Here is a 19294-nt window from a genome sequence, read left to right as displayed (position 1 = left end):
GCAGGAAGCCTTCCTGCAAACTGGACCTTTTCGGACAGCCTCTCCCAGCAGGGATCAACTGAGCCTTAGACTAAGCGATGGATTCCAAACAGGAGGTTTGGATCCAACCACCTTTGAGATCGTTGAGATCACTCACTGAGTAAGGAAATCATCTTCACCACGACCCGTTCAAGTACCACAGGAAATCTGAGTGGCAACCAGCGTCTGCATCAATCTTCATTGTCCGAGTTCTAGGTAAACCCTGTTCCGCCCTCCACTGAATCAGACAAACTCTGGAAAACCAACACACAGATTGGAGTCAAGGATTCTCCACTTCTCTGAAAACGTGAGTCGCAACATATCCTCTCCTTCAAGATCAATGAATCATATTTCCCACTGAGCCTGAATCTAACAGTCTGTCTTCCCCTCGTCTTCCAGTTCCGGCTGAGCAGAGTTCGGAGAAACTCTGCACCGAGCTCATCTCATTTCAATAAAACCCGTTGAACTTTTACTCTGTGTCTCTCTGTTTGGCTTCACTGCATATGGGTCCGAGCCTTAGATAAAACCATGACAACTGTGTGTTATCTTGATAAGGTTGGAGCCGGTGAATTATTTTCATTTACAAACTACACATATATGATGTAATGATGTGATATGAGATATGACAATGTGGCAGTGGAAGTATAAATCTTAAACATTCTAAAAAAAAAGTTTGCCAGATGCTTTTTGAATACCTGTACCTTTTGTGAAATAACTTACCATATTAAAAGCATATTTAGTTTGATTATTTATTTATTTTGTAATTTTGTGTTGACTGTAAAGTAGAACATGGTGAATTATTGTATAAGCTACATTCATAAATCATGAAAATACCCTTTATCATCAACATCATTTCATGCTTTTTATGTTTTCTACTTCTCCTCTTAACTTTGTATACAGCTTTGCAACCATTGGTCTAACATGTGTTGTTATCATAACAGTGTATCAAGGAAAAGGGTTGAACATAGCAACAGGGTTAAATGAATGACAATATTTAATGAAGTTAGTATTGACTTCAATTATTTAAAACAAACAAGAGGGACAGGGAGCTTATGAATGAAAATAAACTTTCTTGTGACAGTCCTAGCATACTGTTAGGTTTGGATGTACAGCATCCCTTAAGTTCTGTTAATGTATAATAGGCTGCTTGTTCTAGTTTACCTCTTGAACAATGTATACCCTACAGCAGGACCCTGAGATTTCGACAGAGAGGAATAGAAGTAAAACATGATTACGGAATGATGATGATCAAATGTTTAGTTGACAGAAAGTGACTTATTTATATTTTCCCCAAGTATATGCTCATCATATCTTCCATCTCTCTCCCCTGTATTTCAACTCATTTCTCCAGGGAGACTGGATTTGCCTTGTGTAACATGTATACTGTAGTTAGAATTTACACAAATAATTGAGGTATTCAAAACTTCCCAGACAACATGGTGATGAAAATACTCAATAATAAAATGGCCAAATTACTATTTAGTAAAAACAAAAATGTAACAGATGTAAGTGATAATGATCTATTTATCTTTACTATTTCCTAGTAGAGTTAGGGCAGCCACACACCATACTGTATACCAATGCTGTCATGATCTTGGCGATGATGACTGGCTTAATTACTCATTTCATTCACCTGTCTAACTCTGGCTGGTTTCTTATCACTGCTCATCTGATCCACCTGCTCCTGCCACTATTAAAGGTGCTTGCATCCAGTCATCCGGGGCAGATTATTTTTGTTCTCTCTAGCCAGTCGTGAGAGTGTTTTTAGAGTGTCTTGGTGTTTCTGATTTCCTGATCCTGACCTCTTCTGCCTCTCAACCACTGAGCCTGCCTGTTCTCATCTGAACGGTTTTCCTGAACTGTCTTTGGACTCCTGGATCTCTGAGCCTGCCTATTCCTGTTCTGATCTGTTTGTCTCACCTGGCTTTGGAATCTTGGACCTCTGAGCTTGCTGTTCCTGTTCTGAACTGTTTGTCTGATCTGGCTTCGGACACCTGCAAGTTTTCCGTTCTCCTGGGCTGCAGCATCTAGGACACTCTGGGCGGCACCTGCCGCATTTTGTCGGCAGCCCACCGACTGGATCCTGTCTTGTTCTCTGGGCATGGACTGAACTTGTAAACCAGGTTAGTGACTCACAATCATAATCACTAACATATGTTTCCTCTCTCCAGAGTTTCCTGCCTCAAACCTCCTAGCTGCTGCTACTGCATATCCGCAGCCCACTTATTAAAAAAACGCTTTTTGAGTAATCCCACTTTCTTTCTTACCTGAATACTAGGTCCTCTGTTCCGAGCCATGATGAATGCCATATCATAGTTACAAACTATAGGCTGATAAATTACCAGTGGGCCTGAAGAACATTTTACATAAAAGTGTTTTTAAACTAAACGGTATTGTGTCCGCTATAAAAATGGTAATTGACAGAAATTGTTGATGGGGTTGAACATAGCTGAGAGACATAATTAAAATAGTTCATTGCTAATTCAAATAAAGTATACTGGCAAGTATTCATATTGGTAGAAGTCATCAACTTTTTATGAGTTTTATATTCAGAGAACACCAAACAGTTTTTGAGTGGTGACATGTTTATTTGGCTGACATCTATGCCTCAGCAACTAGAAATGTTTGAAAAATATATATATTTTTTAAATATCTTTGTGTGTCATTCCATGAACACATGGATATTTCCATTTCTCATTTTTAAACGCTATTTGTGGTTTTCTCAATGGGAAAATCTTTGAGGTGACCTGTTGAACACAGTGTGCACTTTGTTTAAGGATTGACCCTGAAGCAGTTTGGCTGAGTAGTTGTTTGGAAGTGAGCTGATTTATTTAGGCTATACCCAGTACTCGAGTTGAAGTGGGATGAGGGGATCAGGGAGGATGGCATTCCCCCATACCATTCCCTGTAACATTTTATCACTGAATGTGGACATTTCAACATATATTAACAGTTAGGGTAATAATACTGCCCTTTCAGCATTTAGCAGGCTGTGCGTTTATGATTAACCTGACCAAATGATGGGGGCCCAGGAGCACATGCGATCTTATTTTCGATCTCAGTGGCACAACCAGCGGAGCAGGAGACGGTGTTCTGAACAGCATCACAGCCAAGCGGCAAAGACAATGTGATTTGAGGGACTCCATTTTTCAAGTCAAGAGTCAGATGACATTACCTTTTATAAACTTACCATTGTGTCACCAAATATATAGAAGTCCTAATCTCTGGACATAGTGATAGCATGCAAAACTAGGTAAACTAGTTTGAAGCACAAACATTTTTCTGTCTTTAAAGTTTTCATGACACACAAGAATTAGCCTAGAGTGTATAGGCATTGCTGAACAGTCAAAATCTGCATTTTGGTTGTGAATCAAATATAAAATGTGTAGAGCGCTGTTGTTTTGCTATGTGACAGACAGAATTTGGAAGACGTTGGTGAGACAAGTGGAGCTGTGGCCGAGAGCCGTGGAGGAAACTCGTTGAGAGAATCGAAGGTTTGAAAAATACATTTTAATTAAGCAATTTAAGACACATTTTAAGATTATTATCTTGAAAGAACTGCCAAATGAGATGTCAATGTCTGGCCAATGCTCATAATTGAATGTTGACATCTGAATGCAAGGTCCCTTGAGTGACTGGCAGAATGCCTGTCGTCCGATCTATGGTAAATAGCTTAGTTCGACCGACCTGTTAGAATACTTTTAACTCATTCATTGCCATCCTGTAGTCTAGCTTACTTTAAAATAGCCAATAGAAGCAATACAGATTTTCTGATAAACAGTCTGTTTTATAAAATAAATACCCTAAATGAATATTTGAAAGGTGACTAAAATTATTTGACTTTGTATAGGCTTATTTTTTATTTTCAGGCTAATTTGAGTGTATTTGGATTTGTAAGTATTTTTTTTTTCAGATTTTGAAAATTGTTTTAGATGTTTCTTATTCATTGAATTTGAGTTAATTAAATACTTGACTTAAAAGGATTCAGATATTAATTTGCAAGGTTTTCTGAGGTTTTGTTCCAAATCTTGGTAGATTAATCGCCAAAAGTAATTTCCTAAAGTAAAATCAAAGAAGTGGCCTACTGTAACTTTGAAGCTGATCCCAGTGGGAAATTTGTCCTCTGCATTTGTCCCTAACTATGTAGGGGCAGTGATAGCCATGCCAGCCAAGGGACTGACTGCAGTTCTACTAAGAGGGGTCTGTTCAAGGTCAATGACCAATGCATCTGCTTGTACAGATTAGCATAGAGCAATGAGTGGTCCATGATGAGTGGTCACACTTTGGAGGCCTCCGGGTGGGGATGAGAGCATATCAATCCGGCCATATTAGAATATACGGTTAGGTTACTTGGTCTAATGTAAATTAAAATGAAGTGTGAGAAGGAAAATAAAACAGCATTTAAATAATTAGATGAGGCCCAAATTGCAGATAAATGCTAAAACTGTGGTCTTGAAAGACATGTGGTCTTTAAAGTTTTGATTCTGATACATTTTGATCGCTGATTATTGTAAATGTTTCCATTGCTTTTGATAGATTCATAGGACTAGTAAGGGTATTTTTCTTGTCCAGCATGTACCTGTTCTAATGCATGTGTGCCCGCATCCATTGGAGCAGCATATCTTGCCAGTTGGGCAGTCACTGTCACTGAAACAGAGTTCAACACATGGACCAATTCTTCCATCTGTGTTTGGACAAGCTGGGTTAGCTGGGAGGAAAGACCAAAGCAGAGGGAAAAAAAGAAAGAAAACGTGATTGAACTTAAGTGTTGAAACTTTGGGAAATCTTAAAAAAAAATGTACAATTTTGACAGCAAATATTAAACAGAATTTATATCAGTGTCTCTTACGTATAACTGGAGGAGCACAGAAAGATCTAGTGCCAAAGCTACAACATTTGTCTTGTCCAGGGCAGTGTCCATCATTATGACATGGTCTTTCTGGGAGAAAGGTTTTGTAGACTAGGGCACACTTTCCAACTTTGGGGTCCTCTCCTACTTTGGGATTTAGAGTATTGCAAGCACAATGGCATCATTAAAAAAGAAACAAAAAACAATTGCAGTTCCATATTCCATACTTTGTTTTATATATTTTTTATATACTAATATGTATTTTACACTCGTTTTTTCTCTATTTTACAATTTTATTGTATTTTATGATTGTGTAAAGCACTTTGGTCCTGTCTGGTGCATAAAGTGCTTCATAAATAAAGTTGGTATGGTATGGTATATCTAATTGGTTATTTCCCTTTATCAACATATTGACATACAGGTCTATAGCAAAACAAAAGCAAAAAGTAAAAGAGCATGCTTTTCAATTTATAGGAAAATAAAAACTTACCTGGTCTTCCTTCTCTTGTGTAACCCTGTACAAATAAGCCCAATGCAAAAAAAATTGCTGCTTTTGCAAAAAATTTCATCTCTGTTGCAGTTAGAAATCCAAGTCCTCCTTTTGATCTGTTTGAACAAATATCCCTTTAAATAAACTAAGGTCTTGTGGCAGAAGCCTTGTGTCTACAGAGTTACTTTTCCAAGTCTACTGACCTTTCACTGTGCAAACGTTTTTGATAACCGGTGCAACTATGTGACATAAGCAGGCTCAGACTGGTAATCTGTGATACCGGGCATTTGCCTGGTGGGCTGGTCCTAATTTCAGCGTGCGAGGGCCGGCCCTCCTTAAATCATACCGGCCCCAACACTTACTTTTCTGCCAAAGCACCTACCTGTGACAGTAAATAACTCAAGAAGCTCAAAAAGTAATACAATATTAACTATTTAAATGATGCATGCAGCATATATAGCCCTTCCTTGTCATGCACATCATTGAGACAGTTGGCATATGGTGTAATTTTCTATTTCTTCAAACTGTAAAATCCTTGTTCCTCTTATATTTGGTGAATTTATATTTGAATATTTTGCAAAAATATGTAGCAGTGCATGATGGGGTTTTGCATCTGTTTACATTATTCCATTTCATTGCCCTCATGCCACCTAGACTCGCAGTGAATGCTTAGACATCGCTGAGCTCTCATGTATTCATTCTTGAAAAATTGCCTGTCTGCCTCTATATTGTATTGTTTCATGTTGGTGTTTTTACAACACTCGGCTTACGTTGTAGACCTATAATGTGTGAGTGGGTGTCTGGCTGGTTTTGTGCAAGTGTGGACATTACGCAGCAGCAGCAAAAGTCACCGTCACGTCCGTGTTAATAACCAAAGCAAGTAAAACCTCATGGTAGAAGTTTTGGGGATGGTTTTCTTGTGATGCTTGAAGATAGATCGGTTAACCGACAATGTGAATTTGTGTTGTGTTTTACATTTGAGACTCACACGTTTGAAGGGCCGCAAATCGTTCCAAGTCCGAGCCTGGACATAAGTAATGCTTACTGTTAATACAAGCTCATCAGATTAAGAGTTTTGCATCAGTGCAAAGATATACATTTTAAACCTGTTAAAATGTAAATTATTTTTATATGTATTTAAATGGAGATATGAACAAAAAAAGTACAAAAGCCTGACCAATCTTACAGACAATTATGCTGCAAAAGCATTTCAAGATTACTTCACACCCTCTGCTAAGTTAATAACATACTGTAAGTCTGATTGAGCTTGTATTTGAAAAGAAATTGTACTTTAACAGATTTAATCAGAAACATTTAAAGATAGAAATTTAGAATTTGTGATTTTAAATCATTATAGGGGCCTAGTCATGTTCCTTGACTTTCTAAACCAGAAGCTTATTCTGATTCCATACAAAGGCGTTCTTATCATTATTAGTTTTGAAATCCTTTAATTCTTTATACTTTTTTTTTATTTTTATTTGTTAGTAAAGTATCAGTATCTTGACAGACTGATGACTGGAGGTACAGCTATTGGTATACAGTGAGAAGAGCAGAAGTGAAAGAACACAGCCCTGGGGGGAAGCAGTGCTGGTTAGGCTTGAGACATTTTTCTAAGCTTCACGTGCTGCTTCCTGTCAGACAGGCAGTCTGTAATCCACCTTCAGGTGGAGTGGATGCAAAGCTGTCCCTTTGTCTGTTGAAATTACAGTAGAACTCATTCAGGTCATTTTCTAAGGTCATCTATAGAGTAGGTGGGTTTCAGCTTGGAATTTGTGATTTGTCTAAGCCCTTTTCAGACTGAAGCAGAGTCATTGGCTGAAAATTGATTTTGAATCTTCTCAGAGTACAGTCGTTTAGCCCCTTCCACAGCCTTGCTGAACTTGCATTTTGCGTCTTTGAATCTGCATTTGTCCCCACTCTTGAAGACCTCTTCCTTACCCAACCTTAACCTTCTGAGTTTACTATGAACCAGGGTTTGTCATAGTTGTACAGTAACACACCCTGGTTCGTGATGAAACACAGTAGTCCTCACAGAAGCTGATGTATGATGTCACAGCCTCTCATCTTGACTGTTGATAGCAGCCCTGAAAACATCCCAGTCAGTAGAATCCAGACACACCTGAAGATCCTCCACAGCCTCACTGGTCCACTTCTTTGATGTCCTCACTACAGGTTTGCAGAGCTTTAGTTTCTGCTTGTATGCAGGAATCAGGTGAGCCATGACGTGGTTGGATTGGTGCAGCACAGGGGACGGCATGATAAGCATCCCTGACTGTGGTGTAGCAGTGTAGGTGTGACAAAAAAGGGAAGAAAATTCAAGATCAAGAGTAAAGCAGTATCAAAAATATTGAATGCCAAGGAGGATAGTGAGGGGAGTGGTGGCCTAGTGGATAGGGCATTGCTATTGCAATCCAGAGGTTCTCTGGCTGCTTGAGCAAAGGACCCTTAACCCCACAATGCTCCCGGATGCTGCACAATGACAGCCCACTACTTAAGGGAAATGGGTTGAATGGAACAAATGACATATAATGACACAACAAAATTAGAAAAAGAATAACACCTGGGCATTGCTCAGAATACGCCTGGTAGGTGGTAAAAAGGGCACCTTATGTGTTGCATGGAGAAATAGTAATTGTCCCTGACATGGACATCAATAACTACATCTATGAGCTGATTTAAATCACATTTTCTCTCATTTATTCAAAGAGTTGCAATTTAAAGCATTCCTTGATGCCTGTTAGAGCTCTAGCACCACCTAGTGTCTATCTGTGCATGTCCCTGACTGCAAGCATATGCTGACAGTTTACAACAATGATAACAAAAACTTTTCAGGGTTAAAAAATTATAATCAATCACTGTTTAGAGGAATATCTGACAATGCAAGTTTAATTATATGGCATTTACATGAAAAAAGTACATTGCAGTGGCATAAAGATAATTAAAAAATTAATGATAATAAAATGAACTTAATTGAAATTAATACTTGAAGGGGTTAAATATATTTAAAAACACAATTATAAAAGGTTGATAACAAAAAGAAGAAAAATTAGACTTATACTAATAATGATTACATAGCACAGTCAAATGTCGTTTTAAATCTTGCTCTAAAGCAATTTAGGGTTTAGAGTTCTCTAGGAGTTAATTCCAGATTAGTGGAGCATTAAAAGTGAGGACTAAAAGTTGATACTCCAGGTTTGGGTCTGCTTCTGGGTATGCAAAGTAGACTTGAGTAAAAGACTTGAGAGATCTGGGCAGTTGATACACTAACAAAGAATTTGACTTTGTTTTTATTTTAATTATTAGATATTTTAGTTATAGAGGAAAAAAGAAAGGACTTTAGCAAAGAGGCAATGTACTCCACTTTCTTATTTTAAGTGAGGCAAATGTTGGCACATCTGTGGATTGATTATTTTTATGAATTTAGCACAGTTTATATTCACCTGGTAACATTGTGATATGTTATTTGCTTTTACAAATCGGGACATATTATTAACCTCTAAAGAATTTACCAGAGAAAAGAAAAAAAGATTCTCTTGGGAGATATGAAACTTGAAACTTTTGCTAGATATCAAAGTACAACATATTTTTCATCATTGATAGTAACTTCCACATAAATCAAAATATAAATACTGTTTATAAGTGATCAAAGTTCTTGCTACATGTTTGTACACATGAATCTGCAAACAGGACAATCCGCTGCTGACCTTAAATCACTGTGGCTTATCTGAAATCTTTACGGATTATTTACTTTTGTTGCTTTTCTTTGTGTTCCCTTGTGTGCAGAAATGAGGACAGGTTGACCGCAAAAACAACTGGGCATGCATCTTATCAATTAGAGAGCAATAATATCCGAGAGTAACTGAATGACACAAGAACCCAGTGCTGTGTGCGTCATCAGAGAAGAGCTCTATGACTTGAATATTTGTCAAGATAGCGAAGCAACAGCTCATCCTTGACTGATAATTCAACATGGTGAGACACTATTTTACAAAGGCTGTGCTGCTTGTGGTGATTTCTTCACTAATGACCTGTTCTTCGACAACTTCAAAACCTGGCAAGTTTGTTGATTTTACTGTTTATAGTGAAAAATGTTTATTTTTATCTGCTTATCAATCTAAGCCTGCTGATAGACAAGGTTATTAATAGATTTATTGCATGTTTATAACCAGCTTACTGCCCCAGAGTCTTTCAACCTTTAATGCCCGCAAAGTCATGTAGGGAAGATAAAGACTGCAACGAAGAGGAAAAATGCTGCGTGTATAACGGAAAACCTGTCTGTGCCCCTGCTATTCTTTGTAAGTCACAAAATTATCTTCTTAAGTCGCTGTAAGAAATTTGGATTATAAATGAGGTGTTTTCAAAGCTCACTAAGAAAACTGAAATTTCATTTAGATGATCAAGCATGCCCAAACATGTTTGGATTATCTGGGGTATGTGCTGAACTTTGCACCCATGATAGTGATTGCAAGGAAGGTGAAAAGTGCTGCTCCAATGGATGTGGCCATCAATGCATGTCCACTGTGCCAGGTGAGATATTGTATAAACAAAACTGACATTTCTAATTTAGTCCTCACAGGCTACAAATATTTGTTTAATTTGTTCAATTTTCAGTAAAACCTGGAAGCTGCGACCCTCCACTGTCCACCTCATGGTGTCATGACTTCTGTGATCATGATGGGGACTGCCTAGGAGAAAAGAAATGCTGTCCAACAACATGTGGTCGCTACTGCAAACAGCCATGACAGATACCAATGTGTGCCTCTGGTTATTAAAAAAGGCTAATAATTGTTTGTTTGTATTTTATGGTGTATTTTTTAAAGCACTACAATCGCAAACAGTGTTGTTTTACTTAAAAACCATACAGATAAAACCAGATATATTCAGTCTATTTTCGCTTGTTTTAGGTTAGTTGGGATTCTAAAATTATTTGTTAAATAATCTATACATATGTTTCAAACATCCCACTAACTCTTAATATCAGAGAAAGTTAAACAGAGTAACTTGAAAACACAGTTTTCAAATAATGAATGTATTTATTGAAGACACATATGCTATCCTTTTGTTGTCCAACAGTGTGTGGAAAAGTAATTTCCCCTCAAATCTCATAACTGGTTGTGTCAACCTTGGTAGTAACAACCTGTACAAAGCATTTACAATAACTGGCACCGTAGTTTTAGCCGAACCTTTGCAAAATCTTTTTTATTTCAGTCAGACTGGAAGGGTTTCAAACTGGAAAATGCTGTTCATTGTATAAAAAAAATATATATTTTTCCCCATTTTGAATGCTGATACTTTGAATTATTGTCTTGCTGAATACCCCATAATTTTCTGAGAGACACCAGAACTCATGTTTTGCAGCAAGTGTCCTAAAGCAGCAAAGAAATCTCATCCCATTACACCACCATCAATCTCTATAGTTCTTTGACAAAAGGTTGTTAAACAAAAGCGTAATGAAACACATATCTTTCCCACAAAATGTTCAGCTTTGTCTTATTAGTTCAAATAATATTTTTCCATCAGTCTTAATATATTACTTTAGTAAACAGACAAGCCTTTCTGAACAATAGTGGTATTTGCCTTTGAACGGGTCCATGAAGGACAGTTTACTCAGTGTCTTTGTATTTGTTTTATCCTTAATGACCTAAGAGAGGATCTATTTTTTCTGGGTCAATCTCTGACCTTTGTTCATTCTCAGATTAGAAAAATTATCTCCTCATTGCTTGCTCAGAAACAGCTTTTTTAAATAAAGACTAAGAGTCTCATGGTGTTTGCCTTTCTGTTCTTGAGATGTATTTTTAGTTAAATCAAGGACACAATGTTTTGCATTTTGAGGTGTTTTGGTCTACTTCATCTTCTACTTGCATGGAATCTTGATTTACAGGGCTCTGTGTTTTCCGGTTTGTAGCTAGTGATTCCTACAAAACATTATACCAAAAATATCTTCTTTTTCAGTTTTTGTTTTAACAAGCTGGGGGGTTCCTTTTTCCACCTAATTAGGACCAAGATAAATTGAAAAACTGTAAAATATCAAATAAATATTTTAAATTGATATCCTGTATTTAGTCAAGTTATGTCTGCACTGTGGCAGTTTTTAGCACTGTTGCCTGCCAGCAAGAAGGTTATGGATGAATTCTTAGCCTGGGTTCTTTGAATTTTTTTCCCTGTGTATTTGTAGGTTCTCTCCAGGTTTTCAGCTTCCTCCCACTGTCCAAAAAGATGACTTTTAGGTTAATTGGTATCTCTAATTTGTTCTTAGGTGTAAGTGTGTGTATATCTGTGTTGTCCTACAACAGGCTGGAGTGTAGTGTACTGTACCTATAGATAATAAGTTCAAAATATTGACAGATGGATGTCTGATTGATATTAAAATTATTTCACAAACCTTTAGATTTAAGGAAGGAAACAAAAATTTAAACAAATATATGATGAGAAAGTAAACTTCAACAGAAAGGTTGTTTTACAAATCCTTTGAATTGAGTTTGTAAACCACATTTATTTGCCCAATAAGAGTTGCCAAAAACAAAAGGTCACTTTGACTTAACGTGTCACCTTTCCTTATCTCTCCTGGCATGGAGTTATCAAACTGTTGTGGGTCAAAAGCACTGCAACATTCGATGGCAAAAGACTACTTTAAAGAAATTCAGAATCATATTAACAGAAACAGAACAACAAAACAAGCTACTGCTGCTCTTGTTTTAAACATTAACAAAACACCTTTCTAGTTATCACCGTTACATTTTCCATTGTATAAAAAAAACAACAAAAAAACCCCTGAAAACAATAAAACTCCAACTTGCCCTTTACCCATACATTTATGCCAGTGTTTGACTCAGTTCTTCCCTGAATGTTAACACATTTGGGTATTTATTTTATTTTTTTGTGAAGGGCCAATTCTATAATAAGCTAATGTCCTCTGATGCTGCCTCAAAGAGGCGGTACACCCCTCATCTTGCGGATAACGTTTGCGATACGCTTGGCCAATCCTGGGTTGGGTTCTTCTATCTGGAAGCTTCTTGTCAGCAGGTTGTAAAGTGAGCCATAGCCTACGGCCACAACAGTACACGTTAAACAGATGACGTTGTAAGGCATGCTAAAGTCTGGAGTGGGCAGGTTGACCAACAGAGGCTCTGTGTAGACACGCATAAAGTAGTTGGACTCTTCTTTGCATGGAAAACTGAAAGGAGAAACACAAAGTGAGATTTTACACAAAGAAAAAATGTTTTTGTGTATGTAAGAAAAAAAAACTCCACTCACAAAGTACTGAACAGTGGTTGCTCCTGAGTGATATTTGTACTCATGGCAACAGTACTTGGCACAAGAGCACTGATAACTGAAGATCTGCATTTGAACAAGAAAAGAGAAATCAATCATTAAAAAGAAAACATAAACCTTCACTTGTTACTTGGCCGATAAACTTCTGAATACTGTGACAGGAAGTTTGTTCATACCCAACGTAGAATCCGTGGTTGGGATCAGGCGTATATTCGGTCCATTTAAGCAGCGCCCTCTCAAATTGCACTGTCACCTCGGTAACAGAGTGTGGAGGCAGCTGGAGCAGCATCTCTAGCAGGTGTGGCCGTATTCGATCCTTAGATGGCTGGTAGTGGATGTAACCTGGCAAAGAAGAGACACATAAAGACATCTAATTTTAGTGTTTGCATCCCCCCACCCCCTCTTTTTTTTTTTTTTTTTTTTTTACATAAACATTAGCATAAATGTATCATAAATTACTGAATTAATCATATCAACTACTTGGCAAAAAATAAAATAAAAACACTATTAACCTGAACATTCAAGGCTACTATTCTTTTGAAAATGAAACGTGAGCACACGTCCTAGTGGCAATATCACGAAAATACCAAAATATTCTAAGAGTAGGCACATATTTTTAACTAAAGGAGTAAATTGTGTTAATGCATCTTTTATAGAGCAATCTTTCACAAACAGCACTAACTTTTTAATCTAATTTTAATTCAAAGTGGTGTACATGAGAAATAGAGAAGTATATTGCATTGTATAGAGGCATAAAAAAATAAAGAAAATAAAGTCAGACATTAAAATAAGATAAAGGATTTGTTTTTTTAAATATTTGTTATCTGGGAGTTTATTTCAGATTTGTAGAGCATAAGAACTAAACGCTGCCTCTACAAGTTTGGTTCTGGGTATGCAGGGTATATTAGAGAAGCAGGTCTGGGCAGCTGATGCTGATTCAGTAATTTATACACAAACATAAGCATTTAGAAAATCTCTGAGAGATGGGAAGTCAGAGTAACGACTTTGGCACTGGAGCAATGTGCTGCACTTTCATAGTTTTGGTGAGGATGCAGGCAGCAGCTTCCTGGATCAGCTTAAGGTTTCTGATCAACTTTCTTGGCACATGGCCACACTAATTGATTATAGTGAGATAAATGGGGTTGTTTTCAGATCCTGCTGAGACATTAGTACTTTAATCCTGGAGATGGTCTTTAGGGAAGAGAAGCTCGACTCTGCTACTGTCTTTATCTGCCTCTGAAGATTCAGGTCTGAGTCCTCCACAAAACTCAGATTTTAAAATTCCGGATTATGTGAACCTGACTTATGAATACAGTTTGCTGATGTTTAGGATTATTTAGCGTTTGTTTACAAAAATGCACAAAAAAAACCACACAAAAAAATCAGCCATTTGATGATGCTGAGACCTGTCATACCTTAGACCTTAGATCGTATTACACTGCAATTTATTCCATTGCAAATTATATTAAAGCAGCAAACTCAAAGCTAAACTCACGGTTTGCCTGCAGCAGGCAAAAAAAAAAAAGACAACTACTGGCACAATTTACCCCAAGGCCTTAGTTCCTAGCTAAAGGTTTTGAAGTGAGGGGAAAGATTTATGTTGGGGAAAAAAAACACACAAATTTAACTCTGAGTGAGCTCACAAATAAACAAAGCTATTACTTTTAGAGGGAAATCTTGCAACCCTTATCATCAGATTTTCCCTGTTTCCCCATCTGTTCTAATCCCAGATCGACTTTAATATGTAATTAACCCCCAATTTGTTGTGTTATCTTCAAAGAAAGTTACTAAAGGAAACATGAAAGTAAAAAAAAACAAAAAACAAAGATAAAAAGGGCTGCAGTATAGACTTAACAGTTATCTGTTGTGGTCCTGTAGGTTACTTTAATTTCTCTTTATTAAGTAGCTCTTTATTCTACTGTGTAACAATTCAACATTGATATCAATAAATGAAAAAACTCACTCATTTTAGAAACCACTCTACTATTGAATCGGTGAACACATGCACATATCTGTTAAAGTTGCTATAAGAAAAAAAAAATAAAATTGAACAGAAATATTGACAGGCCGATGTATCGGCCTTTCTCTTGGTGAAATATGCACTCACTGGGCTTGTTATCCTTTCCCTTGCTGGTGACAGTGAGCGTGTGGACATAGAGACGTAGATACCAAGGCACAGAGTCTAGCAGCAGCACAGGAAAAGACCTGAAGGGGTGGTTGTTGTAGATTAAGGTGTGGATCTCTCCTGTCTGTAGCCCATATCCGGCCACGTATCGCTCGGCATGAAGCAAGGGCCTAAGCATGTCGCCTAAATTCAGAAAGAGAAAAGCAGATAATGATGATCTGAAACAGAATCAAAATGCTAAAAATCTTAAAAGGCATCAGATTAATCCAGAAATCTGAATTTTTCATTTGAAAATGTGGATGTTGGTGTTAAAACACGCAGAGTGAAGGTGGCTTGAGGCTGCCAACAAGAGCAGAAAAGTGTGGTATTGGTCCTACTTCTGTACATCAATACTAGAAGGCTAACATTAGCCCACCTTGCTATCACTACTTCCATCTTTATTCCACCAAAAAGAGTGATTCTAACAAACAGGTAAAGTAAGTGTTGATTCCTATGTAACTTTTTTGCTAATTTGTAAGAGACCTGAAAATTATGGTAAACAAACCATGGCAAACTGCAAATGTTGCCAACACTACATCCAAATTATATACATGCAAGTCACATAGTTCTTTTTTGTTGTTTTTTTTCACACATACCGGTACTCTTGCAAGAAAAACAAGAAGAGTATTAAAAGGGGTCCAAATAACCTTGCATTATTTTCTCTTAACAGCTAGTAAAAATACATTTATAACAATTTCAGAAGGATTGCATAATTAAAATACCAGGTTATAGATCAAAAAGAGCTAAAACTAATGGAAACTCTTCTTCATGAGTTCAGCCAATCCAACAAGCTGCTTCAGCTATGTCTTCCATCACTCACCCTCTGTGGATTTCCAGCGAATCAGCACATTAAGGGAGCGTACAGTGCCAAAGGTGACTTGCTGGGTCAGGTCGTAGACAGAAAAGGTCCGTCTATCCCCCAGTACCACTGCCTGGCTCAGCAGTGGAGTAGCTGGACTGAGCTCAAATTGCTCCTCCTGCAAAAACAAAACCAGCTTCTTTCAATTTCAAATCAAACAGAACAATTTTCTACCATGACAAATTAATCTGATCCCACTTTGATGATTTATTTAGTGTAACTGAAAATGTTTCAAATGTAACAAAAAAATAGATCCAATTGGGGACCAAAATATCACCTGAGGATTGTCTGTGGTGTCGATGTATATTTTACTGGAGGAGGCCAGGGGGCAGGATTCTGTCAGGGTTCTAGAGAACATCTTAAACAAAGACCACTCTGCAAAGAGAAATGAATCATATCAGCAAAGACTGAAGAGATATTAAGGTTTAAAAAGGTCATAAAATGTTGATGAATGCAGTATATAAGCTGTCCTTTCTTGACCTCGCTTGCCCTGTCCAGAGGTGTGAAGGTCAAACACTACATTCAGTGTCTGCCTCAGCTCCAACGACGTTGTTTTGCAGTGCCAGTCCTGACACACCGGTCTGATGTGCACAGCCTGGGAATGAAAACTGCTGTGGAAGAGCTTTTCAGACTTCAACAGCACAGCCAGACCAGCCTGAAAATTCACAGGTACCAAATGGAGGGGGAAAAAAGTTGGTATACAAAACACAAACAAGGCATAATCACTGGAGAGACAGACAACTGCAAATGAAACATGAACTCACCTTGGATCCACAGGGCAACAGCTTCTTCCATGGCGTCAAATTTTCGGTGCAGACTATTTCTCGTGGGAGGGTAGCATAACGAAGGAAGCGATGGTCTGTGCCTTGAACGGAAAATATAAAAACAGAAATAATATTTTTTTCAGAACTTAAATTTAACAGTACATTAGCCATCTAGAAATAAGCGATACAAGTATTTCAGTCCTGTCTACCCTATAGATTCTTTCTTGCAGGAGTATGTGATATGTGACATTACATTTATTGCTTTTGGTCAACATTGTCGCAAATGTGATGTCCACTTCTCGCCTATGGATTCCTCTGATTTATGGTAGTTTGAGCATTTATTTGTTTTCTGTTGCTAACAGTTCCTTTTTGCTACCCTGTTTGAATATGATCTGTTCCACCTGGTGCCCATTGTGACTAAATGACATCTGAGATGGTTTTGTTATGGCTGAGTTTTCCTCATTTTTACTTGTACATTTCATCCATTTTGCTCATTCCTAGTCTTGTTACAACTGATATTTTGTGTACAGTGGGGTATTCTGGTGTCCTTAACAGATATTACATTTATCTATGTTAGTTTCTTGTAAAGTTTTACTTTTGTGTCAAAGGTATGCTAATAACCAGTAAACTATAGATTTATTTCTTCCTTCCTTGTGTGTAAATTTGATTTGTCTCATTTCATGTATGTTGCTTAGGTGATTCTTGATCTGCTGTGCATGCCTGGATGTAACCAGAATGTCACAGTGATAACGCTTCCTTAGAGCTTGTGGTGCTTTCCAACATATGCCTCAGCAGAGGGTGGCGTTTGCCTGTCGACATAACTGGGAGCCTAACACCACATCACACGTTTTTACTGTATGTGAGATTACAGAAGAACCAAAGAGACCATATCTAAACATAGACACCATCAGTTTTACTGGAAAACTATACAAAAGCTGAGGCTGAACAATATCTGCCATACCATTGGCAGTTCCCAATGGTTTGAAGGAAGCACTGGGCTGAACAGTGTTGGTAGAGTCTATGAAGTTCAGCGAAGCACAGAAGATGCCTGACAAAACGTTTGTCAACTCCTTCCATGTGGCATCCACACTAAAAGGGCAGAAAAAAAGACAGAAAAATGTTGAGATGACTGACAGACACGTAGAACGCAGCAGAAACCTTACTGGTAATTTAGCAAATAAAAACAGTTTCTCTATTTCAGAAATCTATTCCAGATAAAACAATTCATAACAGTCTGCAGCCAACAGATGGCAGCACTTACTCTGTAACAGTGTCCTGGAACCAAACCCAGAGTTCAGCTCCTGGAGGGGAGGGGAGATAGGGCTGGCCCCACTGCATGGTTCTCCAGTAACCCTGTGTGAAGGAGATGTGCAGCTCTCGCACTGAGAACTTGGAGATGACCTGACCCAGAGATTTGGGGAATAGCCTGTAGTGGGAGACTAAGAGATAGAACCACATAAATAGAATTAGGAATAAAAAGCTTTAATATCACATGAAATTTGCTAAGAGGCATTTGTTTTGCAGTCTTTAATAATCATAGTTGTACTAAATTAATCATACAAAAATCCTCAACTAATTTAATCTTGATTTTTCTGACTGAAAATTTTAGTTTTACTATTTTTCCTAATATCTCAAAAGTCTAAATGAATGCATGCCTATATTACCCAGTCTGTTATTAATGCACCAAACTGATGCAACAAAATCAGCCTTGCTGACATAACTAGACTCTGTTTGACACTTTAAAGCTTGAGTACAAAACAAATTAATGTAAGCAAATGTCAAGATGAAGACTATGGTCCTAATAGGTAAAATTGTATCCTCTTGTCCGGAAGTTGTGACATTCTGGCAGCACCAAAGCTGAAGGACCAGCTGCTTACCTTTACTTCCTCTGGTGAAATCTGTTTCCCACACTGTGCGGAACTGGAAGCTAGCATAAATATCTCCTGAATGAAGCGGTCTAATGACTAACTCCTCTCTGAAGTCATCTTTAAGCTGCGGTGTTGATGTCAGGACGGAATCGGGACCGGGGTAGTCCTGTAAATGTGCAGCAGCATCACTGGAAACTGCTTCGTTTACCTCGGTTGCTTCACACTGCCTCTCTTCTAGCGGTCGCTCCACTGTTTCAGCAGGTGTTTGGGGTTTATTAACCCCTCTAACATGGTGAATATTACCCTGTTTTATTTCTTCACTGTGTACCAACGCGTATAACAACAAAATTAATAAAAGAAGTAACCGAGCGCAAAGACTGCACCTGTAAGCTGCCATATCTCTACCGGAGGGGATTTACTTCCGCGTTTTGACGTCACATACGGAAGCAGCCAATAGACACTTCTCATTATAAGCCACGTGACTATGACATAGATATGCTTTGTTTTAAGCAAATTATTTTATGTGGAGGACCGTATTGTGTTCCTGTAATGGCCTGTTGAAAATGCCTGTTGGTGTATACTGTTCATCATTAAATATCTAAGCTATTTTATTAGAATATTAAAGATAAAAGAAAGATTGAATATCTAGAGATGGTGTTTTTTCATCACTATTTCTATCATCATTACTATAATAATATGTAAATATGAAAATATCTACAGACGACCTAAATTTTTAATTATTAATTTTATCCACTTTTGTTCACATACGAATTTTGAAACTAAGAGCAACAACAACATTGAGACATCAGTTAAATATGACTTTAACCTTTGGACCCATAAACCATCAATACAGAATCATGCTTTGTGCTGAATATTTGACAGTGTTGCTGTAAGGGGATGGACATCATCCTCATCAGCCCCGCTGGTACCACTGCCCCCCCTCACCCTAGTCGGCCACCACACATCATCACACGCAGCCCAGACGCGCGCGCTCGCGCATCGCACGCGCA

General features: G+C 37.8%; 2 protein-coding genes across 2 annotated transcripts; one reads left to right on the top strand and one right to left on the bottom strand.

Moving 5' to 3' along the window:
- The first annotated feature begins 9538 nt into the window (after window positions 1-9538).
- On the top strand, window positions 9539-10099 carry LOC107087476 (whey acidic protein-like). The gene is made up of 3 exons (XM_015379063.1): window positions 9539-9652; window positions 9750-9884; window positions 9969-10099. Exons 1-3 carry the CDS (start codon window positions 9556-9558, stop codon window positions 10097-10099), a joined length of 363 nt encoding a protein of 120 aa, XP_015234549.1. The 5' UTR covers window positions 9539-9555.
- Window positions 10100-11398: 1299 nt separating this feature from the next.
- Window positions 11399-18708, bottom strand: pigt (phosphatidylinositol glycan anchor biosynthesis class T). The gene is made up of 11 exons (XM_015379117.1): window positions 18294-18708; window positions 17678-17855; window positions 17378-17505; window positions 16417-16517; window positions 16133-16307; window positions 15930-16027; window positions 15614-15770; window positions 14737-14937; window positions 12806-12971; window positions 12612-12695; window positions 11399-12531 (listed from the first exon to the last, which is right to left on the bottom strand). The coding sequence occupies exons 1-11, from the start codon at window positions 18679-18681 to the stop codon at window positions 12282-12284; spliced, it is 1926 nt and encodes a 641-aa protein (XP_015234603.1). The 5' UTR covers window positions 18682-18708; the 3' UTR covers window positions 11399-12281.
- Window positions 18709-19294: the final 586 nt, after the last annotated feature.

This window comes from Cyprinodon variegatus, unplaced genomic scaffold, assembly GCF_000732505.1.
Source record: "Cyprinodon variegatus isolate N-32 unplaced genomic scaffold, C_variegatus-1.0 Scaffold185, whole genome shotgun sequence".
Taxonomy (NCBI): Eukaryota; Metazoa; Chordata; class Actinopteri; order Cyprinodontiformes; family Cyprinodontidae; genus Cyprinodon; species Cyprinodon variegatus.
The sequence above is the reverse complement of the archived record's forward strand: the minus strand, read 5'-3'. Positions and strand labels throughout refer to the sequence as shown.

Bases quoted from the DNA above. Each gene is read 5' to 3' on its own strand.
- LOC107087476 (XM_015379063.1), top strand. From the start codon at position 9,556: ATGCCCGCAAAGTCATGTAGGGAAGATAAAGACTGCAACGAAGAGGAA. The intron at 9,653-9,749 runs GTAAGTCACAAA...AATTTCATTTAG, and splicing joins CTGTGCCCCTGCTATTCTTT to ATGATCAAGCATGCCCAAAC. The intron at 9,885-9,968 runs GTGAGATATTGT...TTCAATTTTCAG, and splicing joins ATGCATGTCCACTGTGCCAG to TAAAACCTGGAAGCTGCGAC.
- pigt (XM_015379117.1), bottom strand. From the start codon at position 18,681: ATGGCAGCTTACAGGTGCAGTCTTTGCGCTCGGTTACTTCTTTTATTA. The intron at 17,856-18,293 runs GTAAGCAGCTGG...TCTATCTCTTAG, and splicing joins TTTCACCAGAGGAAGTAAAG to TCTCCCACTACAGGCTATTC. The intron at 16,028-16,132 runs GTCAAGAAAGGA...TTCTCTTTGCAG, and splicing joins CTCTGGACAGGGCAAGCGAG to AGTGGTCTTTGTTTAAGATG.